Source organism: Chlorocebus sabaeus, chromosome 17 (assembly GCF_047675955.1).
Source record: "Chlorocebus sabaeus isolate Y175 chromosome 17, mChlSab1.0.hap1, whole genome shotgun sequence".
In the NCBI taxonomy this organism is placed as follows: Eukaryota; Metazoa; Chordata; class Mammalia; order Primates; family Cercopithecidae; genus Chlorocebus; species Chlorocebus sabaeus.
This window is the reverse complement of record NC_132920.1, coordinates 36,548,181-36,575,552: the sequence shown is the minus strand read 5'-3', so window position 1 is coordinate 36,575,552 and position 27,372 is coordinate 36,548,181. Positions and strand designations below refer to the sequence as shown.

At 42.0% G+C, this 27,372-nt stretch overlaps 2 protein-coding genes across 5 annotated transcripts in view; one reads left to right on the top strand and one right to left on the bottom strand.

The window, feature by feature from the left end:
• Window positions 1-3,803, bottom strand: part of KCTD20 (potassium channel tetramerization domain containing 20) — a 44,428-nt gene extending 40,625 nt beyond the window's left edge. For 3 of the 4 annotated variants that reach the window (XM_007972788.3, XM_073005934.1, XM_007972790.3), the window contains exon 1: window positions 3,544-3,687. The gene's annotated coding sequence lies outside the window, so the exon portion shown is untranslated. Of the gene's footprint in view, window positions 1-3,543 lie in introns of all 4 variants that reach the window. The other variant, XM_007972787.3, reaches the window with a different exon arrangement.
• Window positions 3,801-27,372, top strand: part of PXT1 (peroxisomal testis enriched protein 1) — a 47,886-nt gene continuing 24,314 nt past the window's right edge. Inside the window, exons 1-3 of the mRNA XM_073005936.1 lie at window positions 3,801-4,119; window positions 8,164-8,279; window positions 25,647-25,824. Coding sequence (XP_072862037.1) covers window positions 25,773-25,824 — 52 coding nt within the window. The 5' untranslated portion in view covers window positions 3,801-4,119; window positions 8,164-8,279; window positions 25,647-25,772. The remainder of the gene's footprint in view (window positions 4,120-8,163; window positions 8,280-25,646; window positions 25,825-27,372) is intronic.

Below are 27,372 nucleotides of genomic sequence, written 5' to 3'. Positions count from 1 at the left end.
TTTTTAATTTTTAAAATAACACAGACAGGGTCTCCCTATGTTGCCCAGGATGGTCTAGAACTTCTGGGCTAAGGAAATCCTCCCCCCATGACCTCCCAAAGTGCCGGGATTACAGGCGTAAGCCACCACACCCAGCCATCAGTCTTAAATTCTATCACAGGGGTACCTAGTAAGTTTGGTAAGGACAATAGTTATACTCTTGATGACAACTTCCAAAGATTCTGGGCATTGCTCAAGCATTTAACATATTTTAAAAATCACCAAAGTAGTTATCTAAGCTTTTTAAAAATCTTTTTAAAAAATACTGAGTTCACGCCTGGCGCGGTGGCTCACACCTGTAATCCCAGCACTTTGGAAGGCCCAGGAAGGCAGATCACCTGAGGTCAGGAGTTTTGAGACCAGCCTGGCCAACATGGTGAAACCCCATCCCCACTAAAAACACAAAAAATTAGCCGGGCATGGTGGTGGGTGCCTGTAATCCCAGCTACTCAGGAGGCTGAGGCAGGAGAATCACTTGAACCTGGGAGGCGGAGGTTGCAGTGAGCCGATATCGCACCACTGTACTCCAGCCTGGGCAATAAGAGCGAAATGCTGTCTCAAAACAAAAACAAAAACAAAAACAAAAAACTGAGTTCATAACATTCCTTGGGCTTTACAAGATAGCTATCTCTTGCTCTTATTTGTCCTTTCACTACTTATTTCAAGCTTCAAAGAATTCCTTAGCAGTAGTACTCCCACTTTTTATGATTTATATGGTTACATCATATCCTCCTTCAATCTCCATTTTTCCAGATAAGATAATATTGCTTTTGTAGTCATATGAAAGTCTCTCCATTTTCTCCATCTACTTATAATTTCTCTGGACCTTTTCTACTTTTGAAGCATTTTTCTTGAGATAATTTGGTGGGAAGAACACTGGGCTAGGAGCCAGAAGTCCTCACTCTGCAATCTCATCTCTCAGATTCTTTATCTGAGAGGACTGCACTTGATAAATTTGTAATAGGCTCCTTTATATCTCTAAGCCTCATATATCTAAGACTCTGGATCTTCCAACTAAAAATCATTTGGTATTCTAACAATTCCCCTCAATTTTTTACTCCACTTAGCCAAAGAGGGGCAGGAAGATCAGATTGAAGGGTAGAGGAAGACACAACAATCAGGAAGCTCAGGGCTACAGAAGGAAGACATGACACTTTACAAATCAACGGAAAAAGATTCAATAAGAGAAATCAGACACCAAAAAAAGGAAAAAAGTCAGAGAAACACATGGCCTAATTCTAACCTCATCTCTACACATCTATTTGAAGGGGGAATAAGAAATAAAAAATGTGTATATTATTGTCCTTACTAAAGTTATTAGGGGTCTCTGTTACATAATTTTTTTTTTTTTTGAGATGGGGTCTCGCTCTGTTGCCCAGGCTGAGTACAATGGCGTGATCTCGGCTCACTGCAACGTGTGCCTCCCAGATTCAAATGATTCTCCTGCCTCAGCCTCCCGAGTAACTGGGATTACAAGTGCCCACCACCATGCCTGGTTTATTTTTGTATTTTTAGTAGAGACAGGGTTTCACTAGGTTGGCCAGGTTGGTCTGAAACTCCTGACCTCAGGTGATCCACCTGCCTCGGCTTCCCAAAGTGCTGGGATTACAGACGTGAGCCACCATGCCTGACTTCCGTTACAGAATTTAAGACTGACCTAACTACTAACCTCATCCAATGTATTTCTTAACTTCTTATGGAAAACGAGATTATTGGAATAGTATGCATATTTCTGGAATAACAGGAAGGAATGAATTATGGATGAATAAAGAGAACCTTTTGGCAGCAGTGGAGTTTATCCAACCCTCATTTCTGCCTCAGAGAAGCAATGCAACTCTGTGCCAAGATATATATGTCTATATCGCTATGCTGTTGATAAAACGGCCTATGACAGTGCTTTGAAGAAAATAGGCATTACGCAGATATTTGATGACTAAATTAATGTCCAGCTGAACTGGAACCCCTCATAATGCTACTAGTACTGCTACATACCGGATAATATGACAGTCAAGGCCATGGCAATTATATGGCATTGGCTGCCCTGGTTCCTTGGGGAGACTGAGTAAACTGGGCGGAGGAGATTTGGCCTAATGGCATTAAGCTCTGACGATACTAGAAGCAGCCCTCAGAAGGAAAAGATAAATGGGCTATCTCTAAACCACCAGAGCAATATCGGAATATGTATGAAAATCATTTCCTACCCCGTGTCAGGGTCAAAAAAAAGCACTATGTTTTCTCATACTGGCTTCTGCAGAGTTAGAGCTTCTTGTCCTAGGACTGGTTTGGGGCAGGCGACTGGTTTACGACAGGTATGGGGAGGAATACATCGACAAAGGGTTAAGGTTGTTGGGCAGCCCAGCCTAAAGGTGGTGTTTCTCAGCGTGTGGTCCCTGAACCAAGAGTGGGGGTGCCTGCTTAAATCCCAGACTCAGGGACTCATCGCAAATCTCTAGAATCAAATTTATGGAAGAGGTGCTACGGTACTGCAACCTTATTACTAAGGAACAATCTTCTGTTTCAGAACTATGGCCTAGGAATTGGGGTTTCAGGTGGGGGCCTTGAGCGGAAGTCCTCTGACACTGGATTCATCACATCAAGTCCTCTGACTCTGGATTCATCACATCCGACAGACATTACTACAACACTTTGTTTTGGAGACCATTAAAAAAATACCTCAACTTCTCACAGAGCGAACAGGAACAAAACTAAGGACTCTGGAACGTATTTTCATAAGCTGGCTAAACACTAGTTCCTTTACAGCCTTGTTTATCATGTTAGTTTGTTCACTAGATTCTTATTTAAAAATAAATCTCTTCAACCGAAGAATTTTCAGAAGGAATCACAAACTCCAAAACAAAAGAGGTTTTCTCATAGTACAGAACTGGGCTTGTAAACCTGAAGACACTGCTATAAAAAGCAAAGTTTTATTTAAAAGAAAATTGCTGGTTAAGGCTTTCCCCAGCGCTTTTGCACTCAGAGCCACGGATGAAAGCTGGCAATTTGCGGGTGGCAGGGAAGGAAGACGCGGAAACAGGGCTGAAAAGACCGGGCAAAATGCACCCGGCTCCGGAGTTCAGGAGGAAGTCCCACCAACTACCTAATTTTTAATGGAGCCAATTAATTGCCAGAAGAACCGCGTCCGCAAATGTTTTGCCAGTCAACACTCCAGGTTCTCGCCATTCCTCTCGGGATGAACCACCCGAGGCCTGCAAAAAGCAGTCAAGTTATACTTCAGCTGTGCCCACCACCTCGGCGCAGCGTCGCGTCCCTCCCCAGGATCACCAGACTCTGCCCTCCGCGCGGAAACAGGACCCCATCACGCCGGTGCCGACAGGTTCCTCGCGCCCAGCTTAGCCCCGCGGCCTTTTGACTTGGGGGTCCGAGCCGCCGCCGCGTGCGGAGGAGAAGCCCCCTCGGCCACAAAGGGGAGACTCGGGCCACGCCCGCCACCACACTCGCCCTGCCCGGTCTTCGCGCCCGAAACCGTCCCGCGCCGCCACTTACTCGTCGCTCCCCGCCGCGCTGTCGCGCTCGGGGATGGAATCCGCCCGGGAGGCGCGCGCAGACCGCGCAGCCAGAAGCCGCAGCCGGGACCGGCTGTGCCGCAGCGGCGCGCGCCCCCCGCCCCAGCCCGCGCGGCCACGCGGCTGAGTCACCCAGCGCTTCACGTTAAGAGTCCCCTCCGCGCGTGGCACGCCGGGAAGGCCGTGTCGGGGGACCCCGCCCGGGGCCGCACCGTAAATGGGAGTCGCCTTTCCTCCAGTCCACTCTGCACCCGACCGTAGCTGGCGCACTTTTCTGAGTTGCGCATAACCTCTCAATTATTAAAGGTTGCAGACGGAAAAGTTAGTAGTTTTCGGAATTGTAGAATGCGCTCGCGCAGCGCCAGGACGGCTGATACTTACCCGAAAATGTGGAACCCTGATCTCCCCATGCTTGGAGCGGGATTGGGGGCAGCGTAGTAAGAATACTGGAGTTGCTTAAACGCATTTGCTCGAAAGTCACTACCCTGGACATACATTCTGGCCAAAAGAAAGGGGAAAAACCCCACGTTTTTTTCAAATATTGAGTTTCATGAAGGTACCAGCTATGACGAAGTTATATTACAAATTTTAAATCCACCGGAAGCAAGTTACTGGGAAAACTGTGTCATGAGTAAAATTTTTCAGCATTCAAAAAACATCTATGTGTGGTCCATGTCCGATAAACCGAATGCTGGAAAACCCAAAAGGAAGTTCTTATTGTCATGGTTTCTAGTGGCTTTTGTACTTTTAAAAATTACACTAGGCCGGGGGCGGTGGCTCACGCCTGTAATCCCTGCCCTTGGGAGGCCGAGGCGGGCGGATCACCTGAGGTCGGGGTTTCCAGACCAGCCTGGCCAACATGATGAAACCCCGTCTCTGCTAAAAATACAAAAATTAGCCAGGCATGGTGGCGGGCGCCTGTATGATTCTAGCTGCTCGGGAGGCTGAGGCAGGAGAATCACTTGAACCCAGGAGGCAACTGGGAAGTTGCAGTGAAGTTCCCTCTCAAATATATATATATATGTCTCTATATACTAATTAAATATACTAATTATGCAAGCTATTGTAAATTGTGGTTGAAAGCTATATAAACTAATAATAGCACAATTTTTAAAATTCTGGGTCGATTTTCCTTTTCCTTACAAGAGTCTCTAAAAACTAATTTGGAACTAAGGATTAAAATTGGTGTTGAAGTGGAAGGAATGTAAGAAAATAGTTTGACTCATTTCAGTGGGTTTCACCTGGTTAACGGATACTTGTATAGCAAACTTGTTTTATCAGGGTCAAAAACTTTAATTTTCAAAACTGAAGACATAAGTTGTTTCATTATAATTTGATCTTAGAGGCATAGAGGGTCATTTTCCATTTCTGTTCTCCCTCGTTTATGACTGTAAAGTATGCAAGACTGTATTGTGTTTATCTTAACATGGGCTAGGCTGTGAGGCTGCACACTAGTCATCTGTAAGTCATTCTCACATCCCCATGGTGACTCAGCTTCCCTGCTGCTTGCGTCTCTGGCTCTGCCATCCTAGCACTTCCGGGCTGGCAGAAGAGCTAGACTGGAGAATCCTGTAAGGGCTCTCCTTTGCCTCTGCCAGAAGTGAGTGGCCTTTTTCACTTCTGCTGACGTATTTCACTGTCCTGAACTAGTCACCCGACTCAACCTGACTGACTCTAAGAAGGCTGTGAGATATAAATTCCTGCATGCGTGGAGAAAAGGAATATGAAAAAAGATTTGGTAAATACATGGCTATAAACCAATTTGAGTGAGTTATAGTCTCCAAACTTTACAATAGTAGCAGCATAGAGGATTGTTCAAACTAATGCCTTTATTTCCGTTGTTATAAAGTACAGTGTTACAGCCTTTGAGTCAAAGAAAAAAAACCCTTCTGCAAAAAAAATTCCTGCAAAACAGTTCTTGAAACAAATTCTTCCTTTCTGGAAAGATTCCTTCCTGCAGATTTGTATATTGTCTTTCTTTTTTTTTTTTTTTTTTTTTCTTATTGTGGAGAACGGAGTTCTTATTCTATTGCCCACGTAGGTCTTGAACTCCTAGGCTCAAGCTATCCTCCAGATTCTGCCTCCCTAAGTTTGGGGATTACCGGCATGAGCCACTGCACTGGCTGCAGATTTGCTGTTTACAAAAATCTGGCCTGAAGTTTGGAGAATCAGGCTAACTACTGGGTCTTATTTTTTTTTTAAACACTTTCATTTTGGAAATTAAAGCATACAGAAAGATATAATAAACACTTGTTATCCATCATCCAAAATAAATAAGTGATAACATGACTTTTAATTTATAGTTAATGGTTCTACTTTTGGCTAAAATTTCATATAATGAACAGCATATCAGACTGGGTACCTTTTTTGGGCAGACTTCAAGGAGACAGGATATGAGAAATGTATATTCACAGAAAGTATAGGTGTTTGCTGATTTTTATCATTTTATTTCTAATTTAATGTAGGTATCTCAAGACCCTGAGTCTCTGAGATGTATTTATATCTGAAATCAAAACCTTTTTTTTTGAGACAGGGTCTCCCTTTGTTGCCCAGACTGGGTGCAGTGGCATGATCACCACTCACTGCAGCCTCGACCTTCTGGACTCAGGTGATCCTCCCATCTCAAGCTCCAAGACAGCTGGGACTACAGTCATGAACCACCACACCCAGCTAATTTTTAAAATTTTTTTGTAGAGATAGGGTGGGAAGGGGGAGTCCTAGGCTCAAGCAGTCCTCCCAGTTTGGCCTCCCAAAGTGCTGGGGTTACAGGCATGAGCCCCTGGGCCCCCTACTGAAACCCTTTCTAATGTCAAATTGGTAGACTTGGAGTTTTCAATTGACATAATGGCAATATAGTTCATCTGATTTGCTGAATTATTTAAGTCTCCTTAAACAGCATCTACTACCAGTAAAATTACAAAGCACTCATCCCAACATTTTATATCATTTAGGCTTCTTAATAACCATAGGAGATAGATTTTATTACTCTTATTTACAAATGAGGAAATCAAGACATACACATGAAGTGTTTAAGGTCATTAAACTACTAACGAGGTGCTTGTGGGCTGAGAACTCAGGTCGTCTAATTTCAAAGTTCTTGTTCGTCATACACTAAATAGTGACAATTGCAAACAACTAATTTAAGGTTGACTCTTAAGAATAAAAATATTTTAAAAATAATAGCTATTGTAAATTGTCGTACAAAAAGCTAATTCTCATTTCTACTGACTAATCTTATGTAGTAAATGTAAAAACTAACCAAAAATCCCCAGATTTTGAACTATCTCTCTGAAAGTAATTATATTTGCTAAATGTTGGTTTTGTTTTCTGAGACAGAGTCTTGCCCTGTCACTCAGGCTGGAGTACAGTGGTGGGATCATGGCTCACTGCAACCTCAGCCTCCTGGGCTCAAGTGATCCTCCCACCTCAGCCTCCTGCATAGCTAGGACTACAGGTGCAGGCCAACACGCCAAGCTAATTTTTTAATTTGTAGAGAGGAAGTCTCACTATATTGCCCAGGCTGGTCTCAAAGTCCTGTGGGGAGTCAGGATAGGGGAGTCAGGAAATGTGGAAATGTGTTACCCTGGGTTTCGGTGAAGGCTGGGCGTAAACTGATAATGTTTATCTCTTGTTATTCCTGTTACTGGTTTACGAACGGGCTCTGGCCTTCCTATCCCATGTACCGGCTCTGACAGCTCACATGACCTCTTGTTTATGAACATACAAGTCTCATTCTTAAACCTAATACTGAGAATGCCTAGAAGTTTTCTTTTCTTTTTCAGCCTTATGTGAGTGTTGTTGTTGATGATGTTTTGAGACGGAGTCTCCCTCTGTCGCCCAGGCTGGAGTGCAATCTCTGCTCACTGCAACCTCCACCTCCCGGGTTCAAGTGATTCTCCTACCTCAGCCTCCCAAGTAACGGGGATTACAGGCACACGCCACCGTGCCTAGCTAATTTTTATATTTTTAGTAGAGATGGGGTTTCACGAGGTTAGGTCAGGCTCTTCTCCAATTCCTGACCTCAGATGATCCACTGGCCTCTGCCTCCCAAAGTGCTGGGATTACAGGCATGAGCCACCACTCCCAGCCACCTTATATGAGTTTTAAATAAACAGCATTTGAAAAAGAAAATAGGCAGGACACGGTGACTCATGCCTGTAATCCCAGCACTTTGGGAGGCCAAGGTGGGCGGATCACCTGAGGTCGGGAGTTTCAGACCAGCCTGGCTAACATGGTGAAACCCTGTCTCTACTGAAAATACAAAAAATTAGCTGGATGCGGTGGTGCGCCTGTAATCCCAGCTACTCGAGAGGCTGAGGCAGAAGAATCGCTTCAACCCAGGAGGCAGAGGTTGCTGTGAACCTAAGGCAGGAGAATTGCTTGAAACCAGGAGGCGGAGGTTGCAGTGAGCCAGGATCACACCACTGCTCCAACCTGGGCGACAGCGAGACTCTGTCTCAAAAAAAAAAAAAAAAAAGATTCCAATAACCCACTGAGCCACCACAGAAAGCTATGAGATATTTATTTAGTAGATAGGTAAACTTTATTTCGCAAGCCCAAGGGGATAATTTACTTTCCATCCCCCTCTCTTTCAAAATAGATACCAACAAATGGTATATAAAGGAAAACAAAACAAACAAAAGAGGGAAACTTTGCAGTTTATTAACTCAAGCATGAAAGTACAGAAAATAAGCAGGGCTTAACATACTTGGAAAAGTAAGTCTGAATTTATTGCATTAAAACATGGTGTTGCACTAATCCGGCCTGGCGCGGTGGCTCACGCCTGTAATCCCAGCACTTTTGGAGGTCGAGGTGGGTGGATGACGAGGTCAGGAGATCCAGACCTTCCCCACTAACACGGTGAAACCGCATCTCTACTAAAAATACAAAAAATTAGCCAGGCGTGGTGGTGGACGCCTGTAGTCCCAGCTACTCAGGAGGCTGAGGCGGGAGAATGGCGTGAACCCAGGAGGTTAAGCTTGCAGTGAGCCGAGATCACACCACTGCACTCTAGCCTGGGAGACAGAGCGAGACTCTGTCTCAAAAAATAATAATAATAATAATAAAAAGAAAGCATTAATAAAACAGAACCTACTTTTACTTCAGTCATTTGGTCCCTAGGAATTCAAAATAATGCGGAAGGAGATGAAACATAGTAGTTTATAAACAATTTTGAGACCAGCATGAAATGACTAAGGACTATGATGTAATTTCCTTTTCAGAAAACATACAATTCAGGACAAACAGTTATCGATGGAATAAATAAACAAACATACAATTATCAGGTACAGCCATAAGACTTATTTAGAAAAGAATAAAGAACATATCTTTATCCTAGAATTAGTTCTAGAGTTATTCTACTACATTCTGGATGTGGTTGAGGGCAGCATTTCCTATAGCTGAATGAAATTAGTGAAAAGATATAGGTTATGCTTTCAGTAGTGAAAAGTGAAAATGATTTATTCTAGAAACCTTGATTATATTATAGTACTGTCAAATTATTAAAATATTGACAAATTATGTACAGTTTAGTAAGAGCTGGCAGCTCGCTATGAGATTCTTTTATTTTGCTCAAATCATGTCCTCCTCCTTTCCCCAAACTATGAATAATTGAAAACACGGAAAATCTGTTTATCAAAACATGTGTCCTCCTGGCCCCTATGTCCACTGTAAGAAACTTCATCATAAGGAACAAACACATAAACAATAAGATAAATAATGAGAACTAGGTAAATTCAGAAAGATTTCTTCGGCTTATTAACTAAGAGTCCAAACAGAGCTTTCTCTTTACTTATTCAGAGTTGTGATACCTACTTGGAAACAAGTCAGTGTTTGTGAATATATATATAAAGTACATGAAAAGGGAAGAATTAAACACATGAAGTCATGGCCAGGAGCAGCGGCTCACGCCTGTAATCCCAGCACTTTGGGAGGCTGAGGCGGGAGGATCACTTGAGGTCAGGAATTTGAGACAAGCCTGGCCAATATGGTGAAACCCTGTCTCTACTAAAAATACAAAAATTAACCAGGCATGGTAGCACATGCCTGTAAGTCCCAGTTACTCGGGAGGCTGAGGCAGGAGAATTGCTTGAACCTGGGAGGCGGAGGTTGCAGTGAGCCGAGATCATGCCATTGCACTCCAGCCTGGGCGTTGCAGCGATACTCCATCTCGAAAAAAAAAAACAAAAACAAAAAAAGAAAAAAAAAAGTTATATCATTTTTATAAGGCAGTATGATGTAGTGAAAAAAAATATTGGAAAACAAGCCAGATGACCTGTGTTTGAGGCTATTTCACACTTACTGACTAAACAAGTCACCCAGAAGGTTAGGTTTCCTAATCTGTAGGTAACTGACCTACTTTTGCCATGAGGTTGTTATGAAAAAGAAAAAACCAAAATGTATGCAAAAGTATTTTATAACCTCTAAAAATTAGCTCGGCATGGTGGCAGGTTCCTGTAGTCCCAGCTACTCGGGAGGCTGAGGCAGAAGAATCGCTTGAACCCAGGAGGCAGAGGTTGCAATGAGCCGAGATCACGCCCCTGCACTCCAGCCTGGATGACAAAGCAAGACTCTTAAAAAAAAAAAAGAAAAGAGAAAGCATTGGCCAGGCGTGGTGGCTCACGCCTGTAATCCTAGCACTTTGGAAGACCAAGGTGGGCAGATCACGGGGTCAGGAGATTGAGACCATCCTGGCTAACATGGTGAAACCCCGTCTCTACTAAAAATACAAAACATGTAGCCAGGCATGGTGGCAGGCACCTGTAGTCCCACCTACTCGGGAGGCTGAGGCAGGAGAATGGCATGAACCCTGGAGGTGGAGCTTGCAGTGAGCTGAGATTGCGCCAGAAATTTAGATCGCGCTAGAGAAATGTAAGGTACTACTAGTATTAATATGATATATACACCCCATCCAAACTGATATTATCTTTTTCCTGAGGTAAAATTGTCCTCGTTAATGTCGACCTTAAATTGTTTGCATATCAAAATATACCAGTTAGTTTTCTTAACATTTGTTCTGCAGTTTTTTGTTTGTTTGTTTTTTGAGCTGGAGGCTTGCTGTATTGCCCAGGCTGGTCTTGAACTCCTAGACTCAAGAGATCCACCTGCCTCAGCCTCCTGGTTAGCTGGGATTACAGGCACGTGGCACCATGTCTGGCTTGTTATACAGCTTTAATGAAAATAAAAACATGTTACAGTGATGAAATATTTTCAATTTTTTTCTTTTATCCATAATCATGAATAACAATAGAATTACTATTTTAAAGAGAATTAAACATCACTTTTTTTTTTTTTTTTTTTTTGAGACCGAGTTTCGCTCTTGTTGCCCAGGTTGTAGTGCAGTGGCATGATCTCAGCTTACTGCAATCTCCACCTCCCTGGTTCAAGCTATTCTCCTGCCTCAGCCTCCTGAGTAGCTGGGATTATAGGCGCCTGTCACCACATCCAGCTAATTTTTTGTATTTTTAGTAGAAACTGGGTTTCCTAATGTTGGCCAGGCTGGTCTTGAACTCCTGACCTCAAGTGATCCACCCACCTCGGCTTCCCAAAGTGCTTCCCAAAGTGCTGGCCGAGCCACCACGCCCGGCCTAAATATCACTTCTTAAGGGGATATTTGGTTTTCTACCGGATGTGTCCTCTTTAGTGCCTTTTAAAAATCATACACTAAATAATTGTCCTTACAGATTCTTATTCTTAAAAGATTGTCAAACACACACACACAGTCAATGTCCTAGGCTGAATCTGGAAGGAATTATTAGGAATTGCTAGCTCATTGCTTCCTCAGCTACTCTTTGATTTTTTAATATACTACATGATAGCAACATATGAATAAGGCTGACAGCTTTTGGAAAGTTCCTCTTCTTGCTTTGAATCTCTGTGCTTAAGCTAGTAAGTGGGTTGGTCTCTCTTGGTTTTTATTTACTGTAAATGGAAGTAGGTCCATATGATGCTGAAAATTAGTGGATACTCTACCTTGGAATGGGAACCATATACTTCGAAATTGACTTTAAGAAGGATCCAGGTGAGAGTAAGCTGAATAGGAACTAAGAAGATCTGGCAGCCTGGTCACCTTTAGATCAGTCATTGCCTCTCTGGTCTCATCCACTTTTATCTAAAAATGGGGAAGTTTAGATCAAATGATACCTACCATTTGTTGAGTGCATCCCATGTGGTGGGCAGGCACTAGCTCTAATTGGCAAGCCTCGTTAGTTCCATATTACAGATGTAGAATTCAGGGTTTAGGCTGGGCGCGGTGGCTAACACCTGTAATCCCAGCACTTTGGGAGGCCGAAAATGGATCACTTGAGGTCGGGAGTTCGAGACCAGCCTTACCAACATGGAGAAACCCCGTTTCTACTAAAAATACAAACTTAGCCGGGCATGGTGGTGCATGTCTGTAATCCCAGCTACTCGGGAGGCTAAGGCAGGAGAATCGCTTGAACTGGGAGGCAGAGGTTTCAGTGAGCCGAGATCACACCATTGCACTCCAGCCTGGGTGACACAGTGAGATCCCATCTTAAAAACAGAGGGAAAAAATATATATATACACATATATATACACACACATATATATACACACACACATATATATACACACACACATATATATATGAAGAAAAAAGAAAAAGAAACAAACATAGGAAGAAAAATGTAGAGCTGGGGAGAAGGGAAAGAAAAAAGAGTTGCAGGCCAGACGCGGTGGCTCACTTCTGTAATCCCAGCATTTTGGCAGGCCAAGGCGGGCGGATCACCTGAGGTCAGGAGTTCAAGACCAGCCTGACCAACATGGAGAAACCCTATTTCTACTAAAAATACAAAAAGTAGCTGGGTGTGGTGTCACATGCCTGTAATCCCAGGTACTTGGGAGGCTGAGGCAGGAGAATCGCTTGAACCCGGGAGGCGGAGGTTGCAGTAAGCCGAGGTCGCGCCATCGCACCCCAGCCTGGGCAACAAGATTGAAACTCCATCTCAAAAACAAAACAAAACCAAACAAAAAACCCCAGCACTTTGGGAGGCCGAGGCGGGCGGATCACGAGGTCAGGAGATCAAGGCCATCCTGGCTAACACTGTGAAACCCCGTCTCTACTAAAAAATACAAAACAAAATTAGCCGGGCGAGGTAGCGGGCGCCTGTAGTCCCAGCTACTCGGGAGGCTGAGGCAGGAGAATACCGTGAACCCGGGAGGCGGAGCTTGCAGTGAGCCGAGATCGCGCCACTGCACTCCAGCCGGGGTGAGAGAGCGAGACTCCGTCTCAAAAAAATAAAAAAATAAAGTTGCAGAGAGTTAGAGAAGGAGAAGGAGGAATCAGAATGGACGAGAGAAACAGAGTGGTCCAGAATAGGAAAAAGCTGGTCTTAGAAGGGAGAGAAAGACTAGAACAAAGGGGAACCACAGTGGAAGCCAGGAGAGAGAGGTTAAAGGAGTTCATTTTTTTCATTCAACAAATATTTATTATCCAACCACTGACTGCAGAGTACCCTGATAAATGCATGTCCTGGGAGGAAAAAAAAATGCATTACTCATGGTCTAACCCCAAATAGAATTTCATTTCTTAGTAACTTGGGTTTTCTTTTCTTTCTGATAATAAAAATAATTTATGCTCATTTAGAAAATTTGGGAAACAAGAGCTGAAATAAAGAATCTCTCATTCTAGCCTGGGGCTCAGTTTGAAGGGGCAGCACCACCGAGAGAAAACTCTTCTCATGAAGATAGCAGAGGTGCAAAAGAGCAAGCAGAAAGTAACTAGGCCTCTTTAGACCTAGGCTTGAAATAGTGCATTGTCTCTTCTGTCTCTGACTCATGAAGCCACTGCAAAGGTGTGGACGCAGGGAGGGGTAAAGAAATGGGGCCAGTAATCAGGTATGTATAGAGAGAATATACATATACATACATATACTATTAAAATTAGTAACTCAAGTACCATGTGTGGTCTTGCGGTAAATGATCTGATTTTCTGATACAATGAACAAATCTTGGTAAAATTCAGAAAATCATTAAACAACAATAACAAAAGTATAAGTTTCCCTTGATTTATACCATAGATGCATTCCTGGAAATCTGGTATATATAAAACTCACACAAAAAATATTTTTTATTTATATGTGAAACAGACAAGTTCTAGATTCAGATCATTATGACTGGATTTTTTGCCTATGAGAGTATCCAGAGGGACAGTCAAAATACAGAACGTAGGACAGTTTTTTTGTGGAGGGCAGGACCTTTACAGGCATTGGAGGAGGTCTGACATACCTGACTCTACCTATTAAATTTGGGATTTTTTGAATTTTGTTTGTTTGTTTTGAGATGGAGTCTCGCTCTGTTGCCCAGGCTGGAGTGCAGTGGTGTAATCTCAGGTCACTGCAACCTCCACCTCCTAGGTTCAAGCGATTCTCCTGCCTCAGCCTCCCAAGTAGCTGGGATTATAGGCCTGTGCCACCACGCCTGGCTAATTTTTGTATTTTTAGTAGAGATGGGGGTTTCACCATTTTGACCAGGCTAGTCTTGAACTCCTAACCTCAAGTGATCCACCCACTTCAGCCTCCCAAAGTGCTGGGATTACAGGCGTGAGCCACCGCACCTGGTCTCTATATTTGAATATAACCTCACATTAATGTAACTGTACAATTGCACCCCAACATTTTGAACAATGCCCCCTAGAGACTAGTACACCCTAGTTGAAGTCTACTTATCAAATATCCCATATTGTGAAATTTTTGTTCACTATTGTAACCTTGCATCTAGTTTGATGCTTGACACATAGTAAGAGTTTAATAAATATTTCCTAATGAACACAAGAGTGTTCCTTTTACTTACATGGCATTTTTCATATTCCTTACGATAATGACTCGCATTTGTTTTTCCAGTCCTTACCTCTCTTCTGAGCTCCAAATTCATATTGGCAAATGCCCACTTAACATCTTTACTTGAATGACTTTCACATACCTCAAAGACTAAGTATATCCAAAATTGAACTCGTCATTTCCTGCCATTGCATCCCTCCCCCAGATAAAACCTAGTACCAAACAAGGCAAAATGTTAATTCGTGCTGGTGCTCTCTGGTTTAGTAACTGCCACTATGACCCACTTACTTAAGGGATCATCAGAACCCTGGCATTATCCATGATTATTTTCTACTTATCATCCCATTTGCTAGTCAATCAATTTTAGTTCCTAAATCTAAAATTTATCTCCTTTCCATCTCCAGTGCTTCTACCCTAGTGGATGATTGAATTACTACAATGGTCTCTTGCCTACTTCCAAACCACCTCCATCCAGTAGCCAAAGTCATCTTTTAAAACAGAAATCCCATCAGGTCATCCCCCTGTTTAAATTCCTTAAAGAGTTTCTCACTTTTTTTAAGGACAAAATCTAAAACCCTGCATGATTTGGCCCCTGCCTATGTATCTTTTCTTATTTTGTGCCACTTAGTACTCTCCAATCATGCTGAGCTTTTTGTGTGTTTTTTTTTGGCTTACATTCTTTTTTAAAATTAATTTTTATTAAATGAATCCAGGCACATCATTTAAAAACCAATCATTGTTAAACAGTTTGTTTTTTAAAAAGTTTATGGCACAGTCTTGTTTTCCAGGGTCCCTGCTTTCATCTCTGTTGACTTACTCCTTTCTTTTTGTAGAGCCCTTCCCTTCTCCACTAGCTTCCTGATGCAAGGGAGGTTAATTTTTTGAGATGTTGCAGGGAAAGGGGGTTTATTCTAGTCTTACTTGTTTGTTAGTGTGAGTAGGTGTACACTCTAGATTGGAAAACATTTTCTCTCAGGATTTTGAAGGCTCTGCTGTTCTTCTAACTTCCAATAGTGCCGTCGAGTTTGTTCTTAATTTATTTTTTTCAATCTGGAAGATTTTAGGATTTATCACTGATGAATTCCAAGATGTGTGTGTGTATATTGGTTTCGGTCTTTTCCATTTGTTGTGCTGGGCCTTTTCATCCTGGAGACATATGTCCTTTTGTTCTGCGATGTTTTCTTGCATTTGTTCTTCCCTTCTCTTCCCTTCCCTTCCCTTCCCTCCCCTCCCCTCCCTTCCCTTCCTTTGGGACAGAGTCTTACTCTGTCACCCAGGCTAGAGTGCAGTGGTGTGATCATAGCTCACTGCGGCCTGGAACTGGGCTCAAGTATCCTCCTGTCTCAGCCTCCTGAATAGCTGGACTACAGGAGCAGAGCCCCATGTCCAGCTAATAAAAAAAAAAATAAAAATAAAAATTGTAGAGATGGGGTCTACCTATCTTGCCCAGGCTGGTCTTGAACTTCTGAGCTCAAATGATCCTCCTGCCTTGACCTCTCGAAGTGCTGGGATTACAGGCGTAAGTCATTGTGCCTGGTCTGGTTAATCTTTTTAATTTTTTGTAGAGATGTGGTTCTCCAACTTCTGGGCTGAAACAATCTTCCCTCCTCAGCCTCCCAAATGCTGGGATTAAAGACATGAGCCATCACACCTTTGTTTCTTTGATAATTTCTTCTCTACAGCTTTTGCTAGTTTTTCTTTTTTCTTTTCTGGAATTCTTATTATTCAGATATTGTAACTTCTAGATACTCTAATCTTATCTTTTTTTATTGTCCATGTTTGTCTTCTGTGACAATTGAGTTTTTAATTACCTTCAAGGGTGATTTTCAACCACATAAAAGTACCTTTCAGAAAAGTTAATCTCCCTAAGCTGTTAAAAGAAGCATAAAGAGAAAATCATAACATTTCAGCTGATATATTTTATTGTTTTAGTTAAAAGGCTAGCAAATTTTAGCAATCAATTGAAAAGGGACTTTTGCCGCTTAACTAAAGACAAATCGTTTCAAACCACAGGCATTTCAAATATTTTATTTCTTCTTTATATACCTGAATTGTCTGACAAACCTTCTCAAGTACTTAAGCATCTATTATAGACCTAATAATGTTATAAATATGCATGATTATTGGTTCTTTTATAAACCAACTTCTCTTGGAAATTACAAGTATAGATTTGATTTTATTTGGCCTTTATACACCCAACTATTTCACCAAAACTAAGGAGAATTTCAGTTACGTCATTAATGTTCCAATCCGATTGGAACCTATAATGGCTACCTCATTTGGTTGGATTCAACTAATTTATTTATTGCTTTTCAAAATAGGCCACAATTCTTAGAGACATTAACATAAAATTTTATTAAACTTTAGATCTCTCATGACTTTTTTGTTATGAAAAATTTCAAAGATAAAAAGTTGAGGGTATAGTATTTCAACAAGTATACCCACTACTTAGATGCAATAATCATCACCATTTTGATGTGTGTGTACATTCCAAGATGTGTGTGTATATACTGGTTTAGGTCTTTTCCATTCGTCGTGCTGGGCCTTTTCATCCTGGAGACATATATCCTTTTGTTCTGGGATGTTTTCTTGCATTTCTTTGTTTCTTTTCTTTTCTTTTTCTTTTAGAGACAGGGTCTTACTCTGTCAACCAGGCTGGAGTGCACTGGCATGATCATAGCTCACTGCAGTGCGCTCCCAATATTTGCTTTATTTCTATGGCTGTTTATTATGAAAAAATTCAAATATAAAGGAAATTTAAGACTAATACAACCAACACTAGTATATCCACTACTTATAATAGATTAAACAATTGCTAACATGTTCTCATATTTTCTTGATTTTTATATTTGTCTATTTTGCTGAACTATTTGAAAGTAAGTGGCAGACAATATGACATCTTGCTCCAAAATTGCATTTGGTTTTCTTATCTCTTTAGCCTCTTTTCTTTATCCTTTTTTTTTTTTTTCTTTTCTGAGATGGAGTCTTGCCCTGTCGCCCAGGCTGGAGTACAGTGGCGCGATCTTGGCTCACTGCAATCTCCACCTCCCAGGTTCACACCATTCTCCTGCCTCAGCCTCCCGAGAAGCTGGAACTACAAGTGCCTACCACCATGCCCAGCTAATTTTTTTTTTTATTTTTTTATTTTTTTATTTTATTTTATTTTTTTTTTGAGACGGAGTCTCGCTCTGTCGCCCAGGCTGGAGTGCAGTGGCCAGATCTCAGCTCACTGCAAGCTCCGCCTCCCGGGTTTACGCCATTCTCCTGCCTCAGCCTCCGGAGTAGCTGGGACTACAGGCGCCCGCCACCTCGCCCGGCTAGTTTTTTGTATTTTTAGTAGAGACGGGGTTTCACCGTGTTAGCCAGGATGGTCTCGATCTCCTGACCTCGTGATCCGCCAGTCTCGGCCTCCCACAGTGCTGGGATTACAGGCTTTTTTTTTTTATTTATTTTTTATTTTTTAGTAGAGACGGGTTTCACCGTGTTAGCCAGGATGGTCTCGATCTGCTGACTTCGTGATCCACCCACCTTGGCCTCCCGAAGTGCTGGGATTACAGGCGCGAGCCACCATGCCCAGCCTAGCCTTTTCATGTAGAGCAGTACCCTTCCCCGTCTGCCTACCATTTTGTTCCCCCATGACAATGATTTCTTAAGGACATCAGAGCAGTTTTCTTGTAGAATCTTCTCATGACTTTTCCTGACTTGTAACAATTTCCAAGGTCATTCTCTTTTGGAGCATTTTTTTTGTCTTTATCTTTCACAATGTATGTATTTTTACAGATTTCTAATTATAGTATTTGTAATTTCCAGCTGCTCTTGTTTATTCTTAGAGTGTTTCTTCTTTTAGCATCCTGTTCTTGTTTCATGGATATAATATTTCTCTGATGATATAATTTATTTGAAGTATTTTTATGTTCCTTGCATTGTCTCAGTTTTCTGTGATATTTTCCCCCCTGATTCTTCCATGCTTGAGGTTTAGAATTTTTTTTTATACTGCAGATTTTCCTCTAGTAGCTGATGATTTTTGTACATTTATATTTTAAGAATAAAGTCCTAAAAGCTAATTGGAAATTCTAAGTATATGTTTGCGTCTTATCAATTGAAAGAATTCACTGGCTTTTTTCTATGGGAGCCCCCAAAATGTCAGGTTTTTTTCCCCTAAGAAGTACTTTTTTTTTTTTTTCTTGCTAGAGAGTAGAACCTGGCTATGAAGTTCTATATCTATGCAGGAGAAGAGGCCTGGGTGTTTTCTTTTCAGTAATATGTCTGACTCCCACTCTGATCTATGCCAAGTGTACCACTATCTGTAACTCCTTTAGTTTACTTTCTCCAGAGATGGCATTTCCCGTTTCCTATGGAGGTAAAAGTATAGCTTGATTACATTAGATGGGGTGGGGCTCTGGGACACCTGACTACTTCTTAAACAGATTTTCAAACGAGTCTCCTTTTCGAAGCACTACATTTCTCCCACTTCACTGCTTCTGATACCTGAGTCTTTCCAGGGCTCCTCAGGGAGACGTGCCTTGCTTCTCCTTGGTTTCTCCTTCTCTAAGCACTTAGGCTTGACCTTCCTTGGATCTGCTAAGTCCTTTAATAGCCTCCATCCATTTTCTATTTTCAGGCATTGTGGTTTGAGGTGAGTCTCAGTTCAAGAAAAATGAAATGAGTGTTTCTAGGTGTTTCCCCCCACTTGTTATTTTTGAGAGAGTTGCGCAGGGAATATCTCAGCTATTTTGAATTGAAAGTTCTGTTTTTATTTTTAGTTCTTTACATGCCTTGAATTATTTACTACCTTTGGGCTTTTGCATTTGGTGTTCAGCTCTCCAGGACATTCTTTTTCCCTTGCTCATCCTCCCTCAAGGCTAATTCCAAGTCAAATTTTAGGTCCTAACTTAAACATCATTCCTAGATGAGTCCTTCCTGATCACCTAGACTAGGTTAGGTCCATCCCTCATGATATAGTATATCTATCTATCTATCTGTGTGTGTATATATATATTTTTTATATTTTAATTTGTTGAGATGAGTCTTGCTCTGTGGCCCAGGCTGGAGTGCAGTGGCACTATCTCGGCTCACTGCAACCTCTGTCTCCCAGGTTCAAGCGATTCTCCCGCCTCAGCTCCCTGAGTATCTGGGATTACAGGTGCCCACCACCATGCCTGGAAATTTTGTATTTTTAGTAGAGATGGGGTTTTCCCATGTTAACCAGGCTGGTCTCAAACTCCTGACCTCAAGTGATACCCTCACCTCAGCCTCCCAAAGTGCTAGGATTATAGCCACCACGCCTGGCGCATATGTGTGTGTATATGTGTGTGTGTGTATATATATATATTTATTTTTTATTTTTTATTTTTTTATTTTATTTTTTTAGGCAGAGTCTCACTCTATTGCCCAGGCTGGAGTGCAGAAGCCCAATCATGGCTCACTACAACCTCTGCCTCCCAAATTCAAGTGATCCTTCCACCTCAGCCTCCTGAGTAGCTGGGACCACAGGCACATGCCACTACACCCAGCTAATTTTTCTATTTTTTGTAGAGACACGGTTTCATCATGTTGCCCTGGCTGTTCCTGAACTCCTGATCTCAAGCAATCAGCCCACTTCAGCTTCCCAAAGTGTTGGGATTACAGGCATGAGCCACCGTGCTGGGCCGATGTACTCTTGTAACACCCAGCATGACTCTAATATAGCCTCTTTCTTCTGCTAGACTGTAGCTCCGCAAGAAAAGGAACCATGTGTGTCTTGTTCACTGCTATATCCCCAGGGTCCAGAGCAGTGCCTGGTATTCAGTAGGAGATCAATATATATTTTTCATTGTCAACCAACGTATATTGATTGCTGTAAAGATTTGTAGCTTAATTTACAGTTGCTATCACTAATAAGTAATTATTTAGAGTTCAGCATTCCTAGTTATTATGATCATCTGTTTATTGCTATGGACAGGAGCCCATTTTATAGTATAGTGTTTCCATAATTACATTTTCAAATTTATCTTACAATGAACACTTCTAAAATTACAATTTACGGCCAGGCACGGTGGCTCACGCGTGTAATCCCAGCACTTTGGGAGGCTGTGGTGGTGGGCTCCTGTAATCCCAGCTACACAGGAGGCTGAGGCAGGAGAATTGCTTGGGTCCAGGAGGTGGAGGTTGCAGTGAGCCAAGATTGCGCCATTGCACTCCAGCCTGGGTGACAGAGCAAGATTTTGTCTCAAAAAATAAAAAAATAAAATAAAATGACAATTTACTAACAATATTATGCATTGAGATTACCATAGTATATAAATTTTCTACTGCTGCTGTTACAAATGACCACAAACTTAGTGGCTTAAAACAATACAAATTTATCTTACAGTTCTAGAGGTCAGAAGTCTAAAATGAGTTGGCAGGGTTGCATTCCATCTGGAGGCTCTAGGAGAGAACCCATCTCATCTTTTTCAGCTTCTAGAGGCTGCCTGCATTCCTTGGGTTATAGATTCTTCTCATGTCACTCGGACCTCTGCTTCCATTGTCACATTTCTTTCTGTGAATCTGGCCCTCTTGCCTCCCTCTCTAAGGATTATGTGATTAGGTTGGGCCCAACTAATCCAGGATAATCTCTTCATCTCAAGAGCTTTAATATAATTACATCTACAGAGTCCATTCTGCCAGGTAGGGTAACATATTCACAGGTTCTAGGAATTAGGATGTGGATATTTTGTGAGGCTGTTATTTAGCCTACAACACATAGACAGCAAAATGTGAACCCATAGATGAATTAATAATTAACAAAAGAAATGATAGGAGATTTACTTTTTTTTTTGGAGATGGAGTGTCGCTCTGTCACCCAGGCTGGAGTGCATTGGTGCAATCTCACCCCACTGCAACCTCTGCTTCCTGGGTTCAAGCGATTTTCCTGCCTCAGTCTCCCAAGTAGCTGGGACCACAGTCATGTGCCACTATGCCTGGCTAATTTTTGTATTTTTAGTAGAGACAAGGTTTTGCCATGTTGGCCAGGCTGGTCTTGAGCTCCTGATCTCAAGCACCTATCTGGGCCTCCCAAAGTGCTGGGATTACAGGTATGAGCCACCATGCCTGGCCAAAAGCTTTACTTCTAATGTATTTTAAGCTTTATATCAGAACAACCCACAAAGAAGATAAAATAAATTATTTTATTAAGTAAAAGCTTTCATAAATATATATCAAAATAATAAGACTTGGCCTGGCATGGTGGCTCACGCCTGTAATCCCAGCACTTTGGGAGACCGAAGCAGGTGGATCACTTGAGGTCAGGAGTTCAAGACCAGCCTGGCCAACATGGTGAAACCCCATCTCTACAAAAAAAAAAAAAATTAGCCAGGCATGGTGGCATGCACCTGTAATCCCAGCTACACAGGAGGCTGAGGCAGGAGAATCGCTTGAACTTGGGAGGTGGAGGTTGCAGTGAGCTGAGATTGCACCATTGCACTCCAGCCTGGGCAAAAGGAGTGAAACTCCATCTCAAAAAAAAAAAAAAAAAAGTAAAGGAAAAGAAAATAATAATAATAAGAGAAGATACCTAACATAAACCAGTAATTATTAAATTGACAACATACATCAACTAAATGGTTGCTGAAGCATGTGCAGATACATTCTCATGCTTTCATGAATTCTGAGATTTCCTGGTTATATATAATATTTTCAGGTAGGGCCAACATTTCTTAAGGGTATTTATGCAATTTTTTTTTTTTTTTTTTTTTGAGACAAGATCTCACTCTGTTGCCCAGATTGGAGTGCAGTGGTGCCATCTTGGCTCACTGCAACCTCTGCCTCCCAGGCTCAAGCTATTCTTCTGCCTCAGCCTCCTGAGTAGCTGAGATTACAGGCATGCACCACCATGCCCAGCTACTTTTTGTATTTTTAGTAGAGACGGGGTTTCACCATGTTGGCCAGGCTGTTCTGGAACTCCTGACCTCAATTGATCCACCCGCCTCTGCCTCCCAAAGTGCTGGGTTTACAAGGGTGAGCCACTGCGCCCGGCCTGGTAATTATCCAGTTATACTAACAGTTACATAAAACAGCATAGTGTTTTTCTGACATTTACGTACACATATATGTATATATTTTTTCTTTCTTTCTTTTTTTTTTGGGGGGACAAGGTCTCACTTTGTACCCCAGGCTGGAATGCAGTGGTGTAAACACGACTCATTGCAGCCTCAATTTTCCAGACTCAAGTGATTCTACCTCAGCTTCCCGAGTAGCTGGGATTACAGGTGTGCACCACCACGCTAATTTTTGTATTTTTTTGTAGAGATCAGATTTCACCATGTTGCCCAGGCTATTCTCAAACTCCTGAGCTCAAGCAATCAGCCCATTTCGGCCTCCCAAAGTATTGGGATTCCAGGCATAAGCCACACCACTTCTGGTCCTGACATATATTTTAAAATAAGTTTTAGGCTGTGCACGGTGGCTCACGCGTGTAATCCCAACACTTTGGAAGGCCGAGGCGGATGGATCACCTGAGGTCGGGAGTTTGAGACCCGCCTGGCCAACTTGGTGAAACTCCATCTCTACTAAAAATACAGAAATTAGCTGGGCTTGGTGGCACCACTGCAGTATAGCCTGGGTGACAGAGCGAGAGACTCCGTTTCAAAAAAAAAAAAAGGTTTTAGATGAAAAATATAATTAGCATTAATTATTTTCAACAAATACCTATTAACATACTGCAGTATTGTTTGAGGGAAATTATAATAAAAACCTACTTGGGAAAAATAAAATCCAACATTCTTGATAGTTTAGTTTAAAAGGCTGTGGTTAGATATTTTATTCTCAGTTGTCTAGCAATGTTACATGAATGACTAGTACAAAATGACAGTTTCATAATAGGCTGATGGGTAAAGCTGTCAGCCAGCTCTTTCAGGTAAGAACCTCGCCTGGTAGCTGCATCTTGATTATCAACTTTGCTCATTTAGGAACAGTTTTTTTTTTTTTTGAGTCTCGCTCTGTCGCCCAGGCTGGAGTGCAGTGGCACGATCTCGGCTCACTGCAACCTCCGCCTCTAGGGTTCAAGCCGTTCTCCTGCCTCAGCCTCCTGAGTAGCTGGGACTACAGGCGTGTGCCATCACACTGGCTAATTTTTTGAATTTTTAGTAGAGACGGGGTTTCACCGTGTTAGCCAGGATGGTCTTGATCTTCTGACCTCATGATCCGCCCGCCTCGGCCTCCTGAAGTGCTGAATTACAGGCATGAGCCACCGCACCCAGCCAGGAATTTTAATACTTTTATCAGTTCATCCAGGTCTGATCTGGCTCTGACACATGAGCTGAACAGCATGTCTTACTTGACAAATCAAATTAGGGTCAGAAGTTTGCCTAATGAGTCCAGTTAAAATGCCAGGCTGCCCAAGGCACTAAAAATGCCCAGAAACCCACAACAACTCATTTCTCAGCTCCCTTTCCCCCAGTCTGGCCTGAATTCCAAACTTAAGCAATATATTGAGGTAGCATTCTACACTGGAAAATGTGGTACATTTGAAAAACGATGAGTCACAATTCTATTTGACAGTCTTTCTCCCCTTGGTTTGTATGGCTGGCTGTCCGGTAAATACAGTACAGTAGCCACTGACTGCATGTGGCTACTGAGTACCCAAAATGTGGCTAGTCTGAATTGAGATGTGCTGTAAGTGCAAAATGCATACCAGATTTTGAAGACTTAAATTAATAAGAATGTGAAATAATTCATTAATAATTTTTTATATTGATTACATGTTGAAATGACAATATTTGGATTTATTTGGGGATAGAGTAAATAAAATATATCATTAAAATTAATTTCACTCACTTCTTTTTACTTATTAAATGTAGCTACTAGAAAACTTAAAACCATATATGTGGTTCACTTATTTGTATTAGACAGCACTGATGTAAGGCTCCTGAAGTCCGCCTCTATTATCTTAGCAGCTCATTGTGGTCTTATCCATTCTTTCCCTTTGCAGTAACTTAGATTTAGAAGTTAGAATAGCAGGTAGATTTAGGAGGTAGAATAGAAAGTTTTGAACCCTGTGGCCACCCTTCAAGTCAAAAGAATTAAATGCCCAGGAAGACAACAAAAGTCATAATGTGGCTGGGTATGGTGACTCACACCTGTAATCCCAGCACTTTGGGAGGCCGAGGTAGGCAGATCACGAGGTCAGGAGTTCAAGACCAGCCTGGCCAACATGGTGAAACCCCGTCTCTACTAAAAATATAAAAATTAGCTGGGCGTGGTGGCACACACCTGTAATCCCAGCTACTCGGGAGGATGAGGCAGGAGAATCGCTTGAACCTGAGAGGGAGAGGTTGCAGTGAGCCGAGATGTGCACTCCAGCCGAGATGTGCACTCCAGCCTGGGCAACAGAGCAAGACTCCGTCTCAAAAAAAAAAAAAAAAAAAGTCTTAATGCAATTCTTCATCTCATTTGGATTTATTCTACAATATTGGAGGGGAAAAGGGAAAAGGGGCAGAAGAGTCATCTTCATATAAGTGTCTGCAGAGACAGAATGTGTGTGTATGAAGGATCAAAGAGGACTATGAGAATTATTCTGGGGAGGAAACACACACACCCACGAGGAAACAGGACAAAGAGTGTGTTGTATTCCATCTCCACCCCTCTCCACCTCTCTAGGTTTTGATCTACTTTATTTTGGCTATACCAATTTTTCTCTCTTTTTCTCAGTATACCAATTTACACACTTCCCCTGATGGAATGTGGCTCTTGAAAAGAGGCCAGGCACTGTGGCTCACGCCTGTAATCCCAACACTTTGGGAGGCTGAGGTGGGCGGATCACCTGAGGTCAGGAGTTTGAGACCAGCCTGGCCAACATGGTGAAACCCTGTCTCTACTAAAAATACAAAATTAGCCAGGCATAGTGGCACGTGCCTGTAATCCCAGCTACTCAGGAGACTGAGGCAGGAGAATTGCTTGAACCCAGGAGGCAGAGGTAGCAGTGAGCCAAGATGGCGCCATGGCACTCCAGCCTGGGCAACAAGAGCGAAACTCCGTCTAAGGAAAAAAAGAGAGAGAGAGAGAAGAAAGACTAATGGGAGATAAGGATGCAGGCAGGTGTAATAGGTGATAAGGATGCAGCAGCCTAGAAAGATGTTTAACTAAATTGAAAAAGACCTTACTCTGGTCCACCTTCTACTCTAATCCACCTTCTACTCTAATCCATAACTCTCTCATATGTGGAATAAATGCTGCTGATATTGTTAAAACATTAATATTTATCCAAAATACCAAATATTTAACTGAGAAATGGGGCAAAGCCTCTGAAAATATGTTTTTCAACAGAGAAAAAACAAGAAGAAAAAACATGATGGCATTGTTTATGAAACTAAAGAAGTTCTCAATCCATCTCCCAAAGTAACAAATTGTTGCAAATCACTGTGGGTAAAATACAGTTTTCAGAAGGCATACATGACTCAACTTGTCAGCTCCCAGCCAGTTCCAGCAATGTCAAGGAACCCAGGTAAGATCTTATTTGGATTAAACTAAGATAAATAGTTTACTTAGCATGTGTTTTTCTTGATATTAAAACCATAAAATTGGACATTATATATATATATTTATTATTATTATTATTATTATTTTTTTGAGATGGAGTCTCACTCTGTCGCCCAGGCTGGAGTGCAGTGGTGCGATCTCGGTTCTCTGCAGCCTCTAGCTCCTGGGTTTAAGTGATTCTCCTGCCTCAGCCTCCCGAGTAGCTGGGATTGCAGGCGCCTGCCACCATGCCTGGCTAATTTTTTCATATTTTTACTAGAGACAGGGTTTCACCATGTTGGCCAGGCTGGTCTTGAACCCCTGACCTCAATTGATCCCCCCTCGTAGGCCTCCCAAAGTGCTAGAATTACAGGCGTGAGTCACTGCACCTGAATCACATTAAATATATTATTTAAATATGAACTATAAGAAAATCTATTCATCCCGGTTCTTAGGTGGCAAAAATCTAAAAGTGACTTTGCTTCATGGTACTAAATCTCTTTAGTTTCTATTAGCCCTGAAGCATTGCTGTGACGACCAATTAAGGTAATCCCAAATGGGCTAAAAATAGATCAAATTTATCTTTTAATAAAAATTAGTCTTTAAATTGGACCTGATAGTGTCTGTATTGTTAAGGTAGGGAACATTCAGATTAGATTTCTTCTTGATTTTGCCACTAGAAGAGAGAACATGAAGGAAAGATAAATTTGAAATTTTACGTTGCAAAAATGTGATTCCTAAATGTCCCAGAATGCTGGAAAAGTAAAGTTTTATGTTTTGAAGAGCATTAAAGGGCAGTGTTAGGTAAATTTATGAGGTTTTAGACTTTTAGATAAAAAATATGCTAGATACCCGAGAGAGATTATGCACATTAATTTCAACCTAATATCTAATTTTAAAATAATTACATGCCTCCTGAGAAAGTGGACATTTCAAGCATCCTGATAGTTGCTTGCCACCACACCAAATACTTTTTTTGTTTTTGTTTTTGTTTTTGTTTTGTTTTGTTTTGTTTTTTTGAGACAGAATCTCACTTTGTCGCCCAGGTTGGAGTGCAGTGGTACAGTCTCGGTTCACTGCAACCTCCGCCTCCCGGATTCAAGTGATTCTTCTGCCTCAGCCTCCCAAGTAGCTGGGATTACAGGCGTCCGACACTACGCCGGGCTAATTTTTATATTTTTAGTAAAGCCAGGGGGTTTCCACCATGTTGGCCAGGCTGGACTCCTGACCTCAAGTGATCCGCCGGCCTCAGGCTTCCAAAGTGCTGGGATTACAGGCGTGAGCCACTGCGCCCGGCCTGGTATCCATTTTTTAGAAAGCACTGAATTGACTGAAATTTTGAATCTTCCTTTTTTTCTTTTCTTTTTTTTTTTTTTTGAGACGGAGTCTCGCTCTGTCGCCCAGGCTGGAGTGCAGTGACGCGATCTCGGCTCACTGTAAGCTCCGCCTCCCCAGTTCACGCCATTCTCCTGCCTCAGCCTCCCGAGTAGCTAGCACTACAGGCGCCCGCCATTAGGTCCAGCTAATTTTTGTA